Below are 16,470 nucleotides of genomic sequence, written 5' to 3'. Positions count from 1 at the left end.
CTGTAATAAAATCCACCATAAATGCTGATGCCACCTAATAAAAAGGACTGAGCTGAGGATGGAGAGCTAAACTCAGCATGGCAGTATGCTAGCAAGTCCACCTCAGCGCCCTGCACGGGAAGGAGGACTTCGCTTTGGGCTCTCAGGAGACTGCACTGATTTTCCTAGTTGATTCCTCAGCAGATTTTTCATCCAGTTCCTGTCCAGTACTATTTTTGCCTCCAGAAGCCTCACATCAGAACACAGTTGGCTATGTCAAAAGCTGACAAAAAGTCCATCAACCTTCCAGATACAGTAAAGCATGTTTAAAGATGACTTATCTTGACTGCTCATTAAACAAGAGTTTGGTGTCAAGACGTCAGTCAGATCTAAAAGTTTATTCTATATCCCTCTATGATTAAGAAGAGCCAAATACAAACCCAAAGGCTGCTTTTTTCCCACTTTGGGAGCTTTGACATGTTTACAGACACACCAGTAATAAATTAAGAGAGACCAGCATGGACCCCAGGCCTGATTCTTACCTGAAACATGCCTTTTGAAAAAAACGGTATTAATCTAGATATTAAATTAGGTGACTGTAATTATGTAGACAACATAAATTATGTAGATACATTAAAATTCTATGTTCATTTATTTCAGAGACCAATTGACCTAATACCTTGCTGAAACTCCGTAATTTGTTGTCATAGACCAAGACACGCACAAGTATTCAGCGAGAGCCACAGCACAAGCAGATGCCAGCAGATGGTATTATCCTGAACGAGATCAATTAAGGACATTTGCAATATGTCAAAAGTACAGCTACAAAAACAACAAGTAGACCTGTACATCTGTTTCCCAATGAAGCCATGAAGATCTGACGGTAAGCCAACAAACCACAAGATAAAGACCAAGAAGCTGCAGCAACACCAATAAGAGATAAGGAAATACTGTACGCGTTCACATTCTCCAACAGTCATCAGAAAATACACGATGTTAAGCATAAACTTAGTAACCAGATACTGGGAGTCCGTATGTCATGCAAAAATAAGATCATACAAGTCTGAGATATCACAGATTTTCTAAGGCGTGCAATTTGCTCAGGAATTTTAGTAATGGGAGTCATATGGTAACGATAAGTTAAGAAACAGTATTTTCCTCCATAAAACAATCCTGTGGTATACTTAAAAAGACTGCTGGAAACTCTGTTACCTGGCCTGAAATAAAAAGAAGAGTGCTTACAGATCCCTAAAAGCTGTTTACAACATCTCTGTTGAGAACCATGATGTGCAAAGTTAGAAGCATAATGAAACATGCAGCCAGCTTTGTCGACGGTATCTTTTGACAACATAAAATGCAAAAGGACAGAAGGGGGAATCCCACAGTTATTTGTAATGAGATCAAAAATCTTGTATCTCCAGAGCTCCTCATGTAGAAGATGAAAGGTGCAAACATTTCACACGGGGAAAAAAAAGTCCCTTCTGTGGCAGCTTCGTTACATCATGCTAACCCAGCCCTTTTGAAGAAAATTATGGAAGGAAAGAATAAGACAGGCTAACACCTACATACTGGAGGCTCAGATGACCTGAAAGAAGCTGGTTGCTATGAAACTGCCATTTAACAGCAGAAAATTCAGATTTCACAGAACTCAGGGTGCTTCTCCCTCCTTCCCAAACTTTTCAATGCCGATAAAAGCGCTCTGCTGACAGTCCTAGAAACCTCGATCCTTTTTGGGTTTTTTTTCCAAATGCACAGACCGGTGCGTGCTCCTGGCCTTTAGGTGCTGGGGCAGCTGAAGACAGCCGGTGCTTAGAGCTGCCCCCCTTCACAACCAGCCACCTTGTTTTGCTGCCAGTTAGCATCATGGGTGCCATTTAGCATTAACCATGGTAATTCGTTATTATTGTTGGTTTTCTGTGCATACTCGTTGCTACAAACGGGAACGGGACGGCCGGGCTGCGGCCAGCAGCACCCTGTCACAACCGCTGCAACGTGGCGAAAGGCCCGGTATTAAAATAGCTGATGGTATCGCCTCCGTGTACAACGCTTGTTATTTAGTTCCTAGGGAACTCATACCAAGTTTCTCCTACGTTTGCTGCCAAAAGAATAAAATATTCAGAAAGATTTACATTAAGCGTTAATAGGGGCTGAGGGCCAGACTGCCTTAAGGACCCTGGAAAAATACAGTCTTAGCGCTAAGTAATAAATCTTACCTACGCTATATATTGAAGCGATGCATCATTCATTTGTACTGAGGCCCAGACTACAGTAGCATTAGACCAGAGATGGATAAATGACCAAGGACTTGGTGAAAAACGTCACTACAGGCCACGTAGGGCCTCATCTGAACAGTACCACCAAAACAAATGCCTGGGTAGGGATTGTAACGATAAAAAAACACGAGGCTTTGAGGATGACATTCACGGAAAAAAGCACTGCGTATTTATATTTAATCTGCTTTGTAAATTGATTTTTTCATTTTACCTTGTCAAACCATTGAACAAACTGAATAATTGCTTAAGCAGCATTGATAGAGATGTGACAGATTACTCAAGCATTGTGATTCTTTGTTCTCATGTATCTCATTAAGAAATGATGATTGGTTCCATTTACAGCTCTTAAGTTGAATTCAGTAACTGCTGACACATGAATTCAACCTGGCATCTACCAATTTTTTATTGTTCTTAGTAAGATGCTGTTCCCTGCAATGTCACTGTTGCAAACCATTTCTGTGCAGCGGCTGACAATTTTTTAATGACACAAGCCAAAAAAAAAGCTCACTTCTCTGATGATTTATAGGTCCTACGGAGTGAGAAGAAGCAAAACTTCCTTGTACTTTGTATTTCTCTTCCCCCTCCGCCCCTTTTCTGGAGGACTATTTTTAACCTATGTCATTTCATTAAATACACTCACAGCACATCCCTGCAAACAGCGGGGCTGGTGGAAGATGCAAATCGCGCTGTGGGGCAGAGCAGACTTTCTCACACCACGCAGGCCAGTCCATCCTGGAGCCGCAACCTGTTTCTCCATGGTCTTGTAACTTTATATTGCCATTTGAAACCTAGGCAAAAGGAGCATAAAATGCTGCTGTTCCAGCTCGCTGCTGAGTAATACAGGCCTTCCTTGACCCCTAAAGGAAAACCTCCAAGCTGAGCACATCAAAGGCAGAATTTTACAGTCACTTTGCACAGCTACAAATGATTTAAGAGCAAATCAGAAGAGAAACAGGCCTGGTCTCCTTCTGTGTGCCATCCTCTGACTCCAGAAAAATCTAGTCCTCTCCGGAGCACTAAGCCAACACACATGGAGGAGACCTCGAGGAAGACTTTTTACAGGCACTTTCCACTGCTGAAAATGTTTTTTAAATAATGTTTTTACAACCAGCCTCTCTCTCTTCCACCTTTTGCCCTTAGCACTTAAGCATTAGTTACCAAAGCTGATGTTATCTCCTTAGCAGTATCGCTTTTAAGTTTGTGAGGAATAGCAGAAAAGAGAACTGACTAGAGAAACTGCCACCCCATTTATAGAGGGGGAATCCCTCACGGGCTGTCTGAGCAAGGCAGGCCCAACCACCCGCCTGCTAACATCAAGCACGATGTTAATTTATTTATGTTCCGCGTGGGGAGGTCACGTCTGCACCGAGCGGCTCCCAAAAGCTCCAGCAGACTAGCTACTAAGCAGTTCCTTGACTTCCCTCTGTGGAAGGGTGCATCATCTAAACTTCACAGAAAGGGCCTTAACCGACCCAAATGAAAGGGCTGTGCTGCTCTCCAGCTGTGCTGCCTCCCAGCTGTGCTGCCTCCCAGCTGTGCCGCTTTCCAGCTGTGCCCACCCAAAGACAGACGTGCCTCCAGCACCCACACCCAAAGAAGTGGCTTGGTCAGGATTCGGACAGGAGACGGCGAACCACGATTCGACCTACCAGAAGTAACGCAGAGATGGAGGAGACCAGGAGAGGGGAGATCCATCACACTCCCCTCTTATCTGAGCCTGTTCACCCCCCTCAGCCGAATGAGCAAGCGGGCACCCCACAGTTTCTGCTTAAGCCTTAGGCTGAGCAAGCATTTTCCCTCCTACATTTATAGGAACCTACCAGAAGTGTCTCAAAAATGGAGTCAGGGGAAATAAGTGAGGAATCTGCAAGGAATCGGCCTTATTTAAGTATTTCTCCATCTGCCATTTGCTGCCTTTGCTCTGGCTCTGGAGGGTTTAGACCATGTCCCGTTTCAGCCGCTTAACTCTTATTTTTACTCGGGAAGAGCAGAGGGCTGGGAGGGACCTGGGGGATCACCGAGCCGAGACCTCTCTCCAGCAAGGGCTTCCTGCCTTCTCCGGTCACAAACTGAACACGTTCAAACACCAGGTATTTGAGTGGCTGCAGCAGCTCTACAGAATTCATCACTGATGAAGCGTTAAAGACAACAGCGTAGGAAAAAGCCGCTAAACCCCTTATCACCAAAAGCAACGCGCTTGCAAACCAGAGTGGAAACTCAGAGCAACTGGCTGGACTTTAATCTATCGCATCAACATTATTTTTTCCCCTCAGTAGATGGAAGGACGCAAAAGGCATCCCAAAAATGTGCATCAAGTCACAGTGTAGTACAAAGCAATCAGAAATCAGCTAAAGCCAGTCTGCATCCAGGGACAAGTATCTCCTCCCCTCTGCAGGTATTTTCATGTTGAATTTTACGTTGGACCCTTTATTAAGGATGATGAAACTCCGGTGACGTAAGCAGGCGCGAGTCTACTGCCTTCACCTGCAGATGAAGAGAGAAACGCAAACCATGCAATACATTAACAACATCTCACCACGCTCTTAAGTGGTTTCTTTTACCCAAATGGCACAGATCATTCTCTACACTTTTATTAATGAAGCCAAACAACATGCAGCAAGGAACAAAATTAACACTGTACCTTTTTAAAACAGGGCTGCACAGACCATCGACTACAGCTGCAGACAACGGGACAGTGTCAGGGCAGAACCCAGCTCCGGCACCCTCGCTGTAACCTCTTGGCAACGCAAAGTGAAGCTGTTACCACATCTCACCACCTCCAAACACCAGCACTGATGCTGCCAATTTCAGTGGCCCTTGACTGAAAATGACTTGAGCGTTAGGTGGTTTAACACATGAGCCAGGCTGTTCACAGAAGCTGCACCTCGCTCTTGCAGTCGCAGGTGGCTTTGGAAGTCTCAGGAGCAAACAGCGGGGCCTGGACACCTCTGACAGTCAGTCAGGTTAGAGGACCACCTCATTTTAGACACCTCCTTCTTGGCGTTTATCTGCACCTATCCCCCATTGCTGTGCTTTGCCCCAAACCTCTCTCTTTTGACTTTCCCCCAGCGCGGCTCCACTCCCCTGCAGAACCAGCCGGCTCTCCGGTTCATTGCTGCTGACAGAGCCAGAGGTGCGCCTGCTTGCTTTCCGGGTAAAAACCATCTCAGCTGTCGCTCAGGAATCCTAGTGTCACAGGAATCCCTTTTTCAGCTCATTTCTTGGTGGCTTTTTTCCCCCTCCTTCTAAATATATGGCCTCCTGTTTCCTAAAAAGCATAAACCACCAGGTCTGCGACATGAGACATTTCTCTTCTTTCCAGGTTACTCCTTTTGTGCTCCAGTGCCTGGGGAATTAAGCTAATGGGAGTCACACCATTGCTCTCCTCCATAAAAGAAATTTCATCTAAGCATCTTCCCATGGTGCAGTAAGCAACTTGGCTAACATGTGTCACATGCTATTTGCTTCCCTCATCTCTCCCTGAAGTAGGGCACACATGTGCAGCAGACTTCTAGTAGGAGGGGTTTGTTTTTTTGTTTTGAGGGTTTTTTTAAGTTTGTGAGCATTTTATGTTGGGAAGGATAGCTTGTTTGCTTTGTAATACTGAGGTTGCTATGTAATTATGCTAGAGAAGGTATACCAAAACACTGTGGCTTGGACTGAGGGAAGGAGGTGGTGTTTTTATGATGATCATTAGCGCCTGAAGGAAGCTCTACAGTCTCAGGTTTTCCCCTCAGAAAATGCTGTCTCTTGAACAACTTAATTATATCCCTACAGTAGGGAAACACATTATGGCAGAGGTGGGAGGGTGTTGATGATCCCAGAGCTTTAGATAGTCTTTTAGATATCTTAGGCCCCAGCAACAAGATGTCCTGAAGTGAAAGACCAAGCCTTTGAATTTGTTCAGGTACTCTGCAGGAAGGTAGGGTAGGGAGCCCAAAACAAGTTGAATATGTCCCCAGTATCTTGGTGCTCATGGCACACCCCAGGCACTCTGCCGTGTCTGAAATCTCCAAAGTGTTGCAGCCTTCAGGATGGGGCATATTGCATTCATTTACATAAACTGAGAGGTAGCAGAAGGCAGCACAAGGGAGAGGAAAACTCCGAGTCAACTCAAAATGATGATGAAAAATTATTCAAGGATGTTTTGGAGGTATTTCTCAACTAAGGATGAATTTGATAATCACAGACCCGTGCCTTTTCCCGAGGCTATTCCAGTGTGGCAGCAAATTCCCCAAGTGCTAGTCTTTCCCCTCCCAAAAGTCCCCCCTACGTTGTTTGGGTTTTTCAGCACTTTTTGCATTCCACGTTGTCTGGGTTTTTCAACACTTTTTCCAACCATCTTGCCGCCAAGAGATGCTCACGCTGGGCACCAGAGAGGGCCCACAGGCAGCAGGGGGGCTACCAGTCCCCCTCGCCTGCAAAGGGAGATCTCTGCCAGGGGAGACCCCCAGCATCTCCGCACAGCGCACTGCCTCTTCTGGCCCGGGATGGGCCAAAAAACTTCATCAGTCTCTTCAACCCTTAGATGATACCCAAAGAGAGGGGCCAAACAAAAAGCAGTCCCTTGCAGGCGATGGGAAAATACGCACTCCTCGAAGGGTCAGCACAAGGGTAGCCCTTCCACCACGCACACAGCGGGATGTCGGGAGCCTTGCATGTGGCCCTGGAAATATCTAGATTTTATAACCTGCTGTGCACGAACCAAGTGAAAACTGGTTAGAGGAAAGGGACTGAAGAGGATATATGCATTTAAGAGAAATTTAATTCATTCCAACAAAACTTTTGAACTGGTACTGTGGCACCACCCCCAAGGGCTAAGTGCTCAGATGCGGGTGCTGGTGGAAGCCAGGTCCCTTGAATTATTTAGGACAAGACAGGAAGACGGAATTGGGCAACGTGGGATCATTCCAGCAGGCAGAACAGCCTAGTCTCTTCCAGTTCGTCACGGCTCTGGGAGGATTTCTACTCCTCTAAGCATCTGTGAAACAACCCGGCAATAAAGCACCAGTGGTATTAACAACAGACAGTGCTTTGCATCTTCAAAGTCTTTTACAAACCTTAACTAGTAAAAACTAATTATTTGTGATGCCCCTGGGTGAAGCACATATAAATAAATACATTTTGAAGAAGCTGCAGATGACACTGACTGCTATTAAAAGCAGCAGCACAGTCCATTGCACAAGGATGGAATTAAGATTTAGGCTCAGCTCCGAGTTTTACAAGAGACACTTTGTGATCTTTGACAAAGCAGTGTTAGCATTTTTGTCTTGTTTATTTAGACTGGAAGTTCTTTTGGGTAGGAACAGTTTCTTACGCTGGTGTTTGCATATAATACTCCTGGCATAGCAGAGCCTGATCTCATTTGAGGTCAATAAAAGCCACAGTCATAAAAAGAACAAGCATCTCAGAACCTTCATATTTCCCGTGCTAGGGTCCAAACCCCGAATACCCACTAGCTTTTCAGCCTTTGAAAAAAAATCTTTAAAATTAAGTAGGAGGGGCTACACTATTTCATCTTGTGCCAGCCCCAGAAGCCCAGTCACTTCTTGGATCTGTAACACAGCTAGCGGGAGAAGTGCAGCCACATTTCTCAAATGCAAATGCTGTCAGCCAGGCCCTCTCCCCCCCTTTAAAAAAAACATACTACTCAGTTAAAACTCAACAATGTCACAGAATGATTCTGCGATACTCGAAGTATCAAGGATGATACCTGCCACCTTCACCTGGCGCTCCTAGGAAGACCAGCAAACCTTCACACCCTGCCGCTGATGAACGGGTCGGTATTACTCTTCATGCACATGATGTCCGAACGTCCACATCAAACCTTCCTGAGAGAAACACGGAGGTTGGAGGCCAAGTGCTGACAAACCTGAGGCTTTCTGAAGTTACTAACTCTTCTGTTAGCAACAGATAAGATTTCTGCATCCTCTGGAGCACTGAGCAACACAGACTCAACTCCCAGATTTGTGGCACTTGGGTTTGAAAGACATACCTTCAAAGACTCACCCTAAGAAGGGGCAGGATGAAAAGCAGAAGCCACAGAAAGAGGGCAAACTGCTGTTCAAGGGGTCTGAGGCGAGAGGTGCCATGGTGCCTGACCACATTGTTGCTAGCGTTAAATGCTCGCGTACATTTGCACCGTTAAAAAGACCTCCCTTTTGCTGTTCCTGGAAACCGCAATGAGCCTGAAACCGTTCAGCTTAGTTCAACTGGGAATATATGAAAAAATAAGAAAAAAACCTCAATACAACTAGGCCAGTGCATTCTCTCCCTCACTTCTCCTCCTTTCAACCCTTGGAAAAGCTATTTTAAGATCCATCTTCATGGTTACGTAGTCCACTTGTCCAAAGCTGTCCATGTTGTTAAATGTGACATACGATACTGCACAGGAAAAGAGCAAGCAAAATCAGTGATCTATTGTTATAGAGAATCTCTAGCCCCATGCTCAGCTGTTTTACACTCAGATGTAAAAACAACAACAAAAAAAGTAACAACAACAAAAAACAAGGTTTTTAATTCAGCCAAAAAATTCTGCTAAAGAGTATTATTTTAATTTAACCTCATACAATCTGTGTGGTGAGTAATGCTGCCATAAAACTCAATATACGGCTTTCAACATGAAAACACCAGAAAAAGGCCTTGAAAAGTTTATTAACCATCTGTTATTTATAGTTTTCTTTTTAAAAAATGATTGACACATCATTCAAAGGAAAATTATAGGAACCGCCAAGTCAGATAACACAAAAACATACTGGTATTAAGGTTTGATGGAAAGATTTTAAGGAACAGTATGATTTCTACAAACAAGACATATTCTGATTGCCAAGCTATTTGTCATTCAAGAACAGCCCAGCCACAAACATATGTTTGCAAATTATTGTTATCCTTGTTAATTATTATTTACAGAACACCACTGAAATGCAAGGTGGCTTAAATTCTAACAAAAATGACAGACCTCGCTGCCCCAAGGAATTTTTTATCTGTCCTTTCACTCATTACCTGTTTACTAACAGCACCTTTTTAGTTCCAACTTGTTTTCATACCATCTAAAATGACTAGAAAATTAGGTCTATTAAGTAATCAGGAATATAAGCTGTGACTCACCAGTTAAGTGAATACCATTACTGGCAATAAATTCAGAATCCTATTATAAATGCTTCTTATTGTCAAGTAAACCAAAACAATGCAACTTTATTCAATATTAATTGTATCCTTGAACGCTTGAAAGGATTAAATAACTCCAACCAGAATTCTGCCTATAGTAAGCAGTCATCTCCATACTGAGTGTGAGGGGCAACAAAAATATCTGAGGTCAGTCACAGAGGTAGAGAGAAAAAGAGGCAAAAAGGAAAGGAGATATAAAGAGACATTCCAGCTCCTATGTGTAAACAGATGGAGGGTGAAGGAAGCAGACAGGCTGCTCCAGATGGCAGGAGCTGCAGAGAAGAAGGCTCTCACACCCACCATGTTGTGACTGTGATAGGAAGAATAGACTTTTGGTTAAAGGATTACTGGAGGACTCCTAAAAGTTGGGTTCAGCTGCATGCACCGCCACTCCACCAAGCCTGCAGTCTCTCGGGGTTTTGCTTGCTGGGCGCCCCTCTGCTGCCAGCTTGCTGTGCCTGACAAAGAAAAACAGTATTTTTTACACATGCTTTGCCCTCAGGTCACGGCTGCACAAACAGCAGGGCAACACTGCTCTGCAGTGTGGACCAACTATTCCTCAATATTAGTTGTCCTGATGTCCTACCAAGTGCTTTTTGGCATAAGCCAAGATCATCTTGTTTTAAGTGCTGTGCAAAAAAAATAACACAAAGTCCCAAACATCCTATCTCAGCCCTACCCAAATGGCTTGCTGCCACCTTGCCTATGAAGGACACCTCTGGATCGTGTGGAAAGCCAGGGAAGCAGGTATCCATCCCACAGTCGCAGGGTGCTCAGACAGCGCAGGGACGGACAGGCAGTCCATACGGGTACTTAAAAGAGGACAACCACGGGAAAGGAGAAGAAGCAGGACAAACAAAGCTTAGGCATCAAAAGTAGTAGAAAACACAGCTCATGAAAGAAGCATGTACACACTTGTGAGCTAACAACACAGCCAACCGGAGGTCCTCAAAATGACATTATCTCCCTGGAAGCCTTTGGTTATGGGGTAATTTGCAGTCTTACTCTTAGACAATGAAAAAAATTGACCTGTATGCTCCATTTGCTATGCCGTTGCCCCGTATGAGCAGTGCCCAAAATGCACCCAGGAACCACGATTCAGGAGGTGTCAAAAAGTCCTCCTCATCACTGGGTACAGACTTTTTTCCTGTCCTCTTGACCACACGAATTCAGTTGACCATCTTGCTTGTTTTTATTTCTCATTTCAATCACAGCCGAGCACTCAAGCCTGCTATGTTCTGTAACTGTTAGAGGGAGGTCCCCAATCTATGTTATAAAGATACCAGCATATTCACTGCAAATGGTAGTCACTAATAATTTTTAAGCCCTCAAGAATACTGGATAGTAAATTATGCCATGATAGCAATTGGGACTCCTCAGTTTAAAACAGACACGTCGCCTTAAAGGAGTCCTCTCAACATGGTTCTGGTTGCTGTACGTTGACAGCACACCCCAAAACATCTTACTCATTTCATAGTGTTAATTAAACATTAGTGTTCGGACCTCGGTTTCCACTCCTCTTCTCACAGATGCTAGAAAGGTGTTGCATGTATCCTACACCTGAGAGCACAAACTACCCCTAGATCCACACGTTTTTGCAGTATCATGATTCCCAGAGTTACAGATTTTGAGGCAGAAGGGACCATGAAACATTTCCTGTATAAACGTGGGCAAGAGACTCTTTGCCAGTGATTCTTGCATGAAGCCTGAGAGCTTTTGGATGATAAAAGGATTTCTTCTAGCAATTCATCCTGAGGCAGATGGGAACCACTTGCATTTATAGTCTGTCCCCGTGGTTAATCAACCTTCCTCCTGAAGGCACGTGCTTTAACTTCAGCCCTTTGGGACCCAGTGTTTTCTCCTCGAAGCTATTTTTTACCACAAAATGTTTCCTTAATGCAATTAAAAACAAGAAAATAGTGAACTGATGAAAAAGATGAAACAACCTAATATATTCACTGCTATATTGCTGGAGTTTCATAACAGAGAGACAGAAACTATTGGTAATGTCAGAAACATGAAAAAAAAAATAGACTCTCTAATCTTCACGGGGACACAAAGCCAGAGAAAGCCCAGGTATCAACATTTTTCTTTAAATCTTGAGAACATTCAAAAATCAGAAGGGGAAAACTACTAAGTAATTCACATGGTGCCTGCAGTTAAATGGCTAAGCAGGATTCATCATGCTGAATAAAACAAGTGCATTTGGCACTTCTGAGCTTTCTTCTCTCGGTTGACGTGCAGGGAAGATGCTTGATCAGAGAGAGACGGACCAGGCGCCTTGCAGTACCACCACTCAAGTGTATGGGGTCCCATCGAACCCGTGCAAGAGTACAGAAAAGACAGGGGAAAGAGCATATGAACCAAAAATGACAATAGAGCCCCTGAGGAAAACAGAGCCACCTTCAAGGTTCCTCTAAACTGCATTTTCAAAAAAAAATACTGAGCTCGTCACTACAGTACATTTGTGTTCCTACTTGGCTCTTACTACGTTATGGATATCTCCACGCAACTCCCTGTGTTGTTATTACTAAGCTGCAAGGAATCTGCCACAGCATTTTTAAGGACAATGACAATATTTCCATCAGACAATTACAAAGCTTGAGCTTTCCGAAATAAGATAGCTTGATCATAACTCTAATGTCAATAAGGCCTAATGACAGATATCTTAGAAACACAGGACTGATCCGATCAGACAGCCCAAATGATAGGAGATATAGGATGACGCTGTTTATCTTATTATTTCCTGGAATGTCGCAATCTTAGTTTTAAAATGCCTTAGACATAATATTAGTTAACTACAGAGAGAAAATGCTATTTCAGTGAGCACTCGTATCCGTATCAGATCGCACCACTCTTGTGAAGCGTTTTGCCCCCAAGGCCCGGGGGACAAAACTCCACCTCTCCCGGAGGCTTGCAAACTCACTAGAGCTAGAGCTGGCAAATTTGTTAAAAATCAAAAAGATAAGTAGTTAGTCAAAGCCTCTTCTTTCCTCAGGCCTACGTGTGGCTTCCACGGCCAGAAGTTTCAAACACAAAGCAAAAGGCCTGATTTTTTTGATGTTGAGAGGAATTTTATGCCAAGACCACAGAACTGAACCCCACTTGATCTGCACGCTCTCCATGTGTTTCTTTTGTCACACTTTCATAATTAATATGATCAAAATATTTTGGTAATACTCTGGTGCTTCAGAATTTGCAGCCACAAAATGCGATTGCACATGCTAGTACTGCCTAAATGCAAAACAAGAAGATAGATAGTCTCACACCTTCGGTTTCTCAACTCTCCTACCCACATCTCCATTTCTGCCTCCTTCCCCTTCCTCCTCTATCAATACTTCTCTTGCCCTCCCCTCACTCATTTCTCCTTCTCTCTTAAATCCTTCTCCTTTGTCTCTTCTTCCCACTTGCACAGAGGAAGTTGAGATTTACCCAGCAACACTGAGAAAAAGCCTCTTCCCTACTGTTCCAGCTCCGGAGGGAAAATTAAGCTAAAGTCATGCTTGACACTGCTGCCAGTGCTAGGGGTTCGGGTGCCGTTTGGAAAGCAAATTCTGCCACTGTGGGAAACAATCCTTCGGGTATAAAAGGATATTTCACTACACACAGAAGCGATGCCCAATCCAGGGTGCCAATTTCAGTATCGATACGGCTGGGCATAGTTTACACAAGCTTCTAAATAATTCACCCCTGCTGTAATGCTGCTAGGGAGGAGAGAGCTGGGCAATCCTTAAGGGTTTCTTGAAATTATATTGCGATTAACCAACTTGAGCTCTTTCTAACAGTTCCAGCAATTTCAACTCTCCACACGTTAAAGATGTGCTGAAAAGCTTTTATTCAAATGAAGGACTCCTTTCTGAGAACAAGTCATTAACAGAGCGTACGCACAGACTTAACACTTACAAGTCAACGCACTTTGAATAAATTGTGTTTTAAAAGTTTCACTTTCTTCCCTGATTTGGAGGTTTAGTGCATTTTTTACTGGAGCTAATTTAATCACAGCAAGTGAAGACTGTCGCAGAGAATACAGGAAAAAGGGGATGCTTTTCTGTTAAAGGTGCTTTTAGCACTTTGGCATCCTAAAATGGAAGGTGGCAGAGAAATGCAAAATATAGGTACTATACTCATCCGGTGCATTTCATCTGAGACTCAAAGGGCTTAACTGCAAGCCCCATCCACGCTACAGAAAAGAAAAACATATATATATCTATCAGATGACGAGACCTACTGACACATGTCCAACACAGTTCAGCATTAGAGCACAGGAGGGATCAAAGCAGATTTTAGCTCTGCTCCTAAATCATGCTAGAGGAAAGGATTTGGACCAAATGCTCTAAAGGTATTTAGACTTTTGCTTAATTCCTATTTAAGTACTTTCCTATGTATAAGTAAGGATCTTTGTCCTCTCATTTGGACTCCAGTACCCTGTATATCTGCTGCTACAGTCAGTGACTTTCATCAGCTGTAGTGGGGATGAACAGGTACTTTAATGATTTGCACAGTAATGCCTTAAAAATATATATATATATATATTTTTTTTTAAAGTTCCAAACCAAAGCTGGCAGGAACCGCAGGTGCCTCTCAGGTGGGCGGCCAAGGACAGCACCCAAATTCAAGTCTCCTAATTATCCGCCAGTGCTCAAACTAAGGAGCACACTACCAGAAGGAAACTGCTGTCAAATGCACATATGTTTGTTAGATTTGCGCACACACACACATGATGTTAAATGTACAGACATTTACAATTACTATGCCCATGCCTAGAGGGGAAAAAAAGGAAAAAGAAAAAAGCTCTGTTTTCTCTACGTAGGCCCAGGTTTGTAATCCAATCATTTTAATTTTGCAAAAGTTTCTAGACTGACCATTAAGTCTTCGCAGCTTACACCCTCTTCATAAATGACTTGCTGACCACAGCTTTCAAACAGTGATGTTAACTATGCTCACGATTAATAGCAAAAGCTACTAAATGGCCACATTTAATGAATTTCATCAACAGCCAACCTCATACGCACACCTCTAAGCTCTGACCAACTTCACCTCGGGACCTACACCTGCTCTATTAACTTCAGCGGGATACGGATAACATCCGCAGTGTTAATTGTTTCTGGACCTCTTCAGTGGCACAAATTAACCCTCGCCGATTGCTTCGCACACAACAACCAAGAAGATAACACATAATCGTATCACGGAAACCACGGCAAATCAACCCACTGGTCTACTGAATCTTAGCATGGAAACTTTGCTCTCCCAACACCCTTCAGCTCAGGGACAGGGCAGCACGCCTAGGACGGCGAGCAGCGACACGTCCCTCATGACACGAGACTCTGACGGCAAAAGCTAGACCGGGATGAGGAGAACGGACTCGGACGCTTGGCCCTCACGCTGCGCTTTGCGTCTCCGCGGGTCTGGGCAGCCGTCAGAGCTGCTAACTCAGGGTTTTCCCAAGTCCACGCTGCCGGCTCGTCGCACCGGCGCTGCGTGACCTACCTTCATAGTCAACACCAGCCCTGTTCTTACTCACACTTTATTCATAGGGGAGGAAGAAAAAAAAGAAAATCAGTGAGCTCGTGGACGAGAAATACTCTGTTTATAGAGAGCCCTCCCTCGGAAGCAGAAAGCAACTGAAACGTTACAGCCGGAGCTCGCTCGGGCGTGTTTTGGAAGCGGCACGCGGCGGACGAGCCGCGCGAGCGGGGACCAGCACCGCTCCATGCGGAGACGTGCCGCCCGTCGGATGCGGAGTCGGGGCGCCCAGGAGCGCTCGGGACGCCGCTCGCCCCTCACCGCGGCCTCGGCGCCCGCCTCCCGTCAGCGACCATTTAACGAAAAAATTAATTAATTAATTTAAAGAAAAGGCACGAGGCTGCACCCCTGTTCCCTCTCGCCATCTGCGCATGTTTATTCGGATCCTCCCGAAATAAAAAATAAAATAAACATTAACGTTTTGCCACTCTTTGTGCACCGCCGCGGTGAATAACGAGAGCGACGAGCCCCGGCGAGGGGAAGCCGCGGCCCCCGGCCCGGGCGGGCGCCCCTGCCCTTCCCCGCCCGCCGCGGGCACGGCGCGTTTCTGCGCGCCCCACGGAGGGAAAAGCCTCCCCCCTCACCCCGCGGCAATATTTTAGGATGTTTTATTTGGGGGGGGGGGGGATGGTGCCCCGCTGCCCTTCCCCGCCGGGGTGCGTTTCGGCTGGTTTCGTGCGGAGGAGCAGGGGGCAACCCCGCCGGCAACGCCGCCGCCGCCACCACCCGCCGCCGCCCGCCACCTACGTCCCCAGCGTCTCCTTGAACTCGAAGATCTTCTTGATGTCCTCGGCCTGCTTCTTCCAGGAGCCGCCGCCGCCGCCGCCCTCCCGGGCCATGGCCCCGCCGCCGATGCCGGCCCGGGCGGCACCGAGCCGCCGCCGCGCGGCTTTTGCTTTCTCTTCTGCCGCTGCTTCCTCCCCTCTCCTCCTCCTCCTCCTCCTCCTCCTCACACTTCCTGCCCGCCGCCGCTTTTATTTCCTCCCCGCTCCGGCGGGCTCCGCGAGTGCCACTTTTCCCGGGCTATTTCCTCCCAACTTTCTCTGCCCCCCGCCTTCCCTCTCCCTCCTCCTCCTCCTCCTCCTCCTCCTCCTCCTCCTCCGCCCTCGCTGCCTCCGCGGAGCCGCTCCGCGCCTTCCCCGCTCCGCCCCGTCCGCGCAGCGCCGCGCACCTCGCTGCGCGGGTCACTGCAGCCCGCCCAGGCAACCCCCCCCCGCCCCGAGGGAAAGCCTCTGTTTTTTTAATTTTTTTTTTGAGGGAGGGGTCACTCTTTTTGCTTTTTTCTTTTCTGGGGGGGCGGGCGGGTGCCCTCCGCGGTGCGGAGGTGCCGGCGCCGCACCGGGCGCCGCGGCGGTGCCCGGTTGTTATGGTAATGGGAGGAGGAGGAGGAGGAGGAGGAAGGAGAGGAGGAGGAGGAGGAGGAGGCAGCCGCGCCGCTGCTCGGCTGCCTGTCGGCGCCCCTCCTGACTGACTGACTGGAGATAATTCGCATTGCACCAAAACCGCGCACGTCAAACGGGAGGGGAGG

The 16,470-nt window shown here is 46.0% G+C and overlaps 1 protein-coding gene across 1 annotated transcript in view; it reads right to left on the bottom strand.

The window, feature by feature from the left end:
• Positions 1-16,076, bottom strand: part of CAMK1D (calcium/calmodulin dependent protein kinase ID) — a 221,184-nt gene extending 205,108 nt beyond the window's left edge. Inside the window, exon 1 of the mRNA XM_026119316.2 lies at positions 15,690-16,076. Within this exon, the coding sequence (XP_025975101.1) occupies positions 15,690-15,781 (92 nt within the window). The 5' untranslated portion in view covers positions 15,782-16,076. The remainder of the gene's footprint in view (positions 1-15,689) is intronic.
• Between the last annotated feature and the right edge of the window lie 394 nt (positions 16,077-16,470).

The sequence above is a fragment of the Dromaius novaehollandiae genome, chromosome 1 (genome assembly GCF_036370855.1).
Source record: "Dromaius novaehollandiae isolate bDroNov1 chromosome 1, bDroNov1.hap1, whole genome shotgun sequence".
Taxonomy (NCBI): Eukaryota; Metazoa; Chordata; class Aves; order Casuariiformes; family Dromaiidae; genus Dromaius; species Dromaius novaehollandiae.
This window is presented reverse-complemented; position numbering and strand designations above follow the sequence as displayed.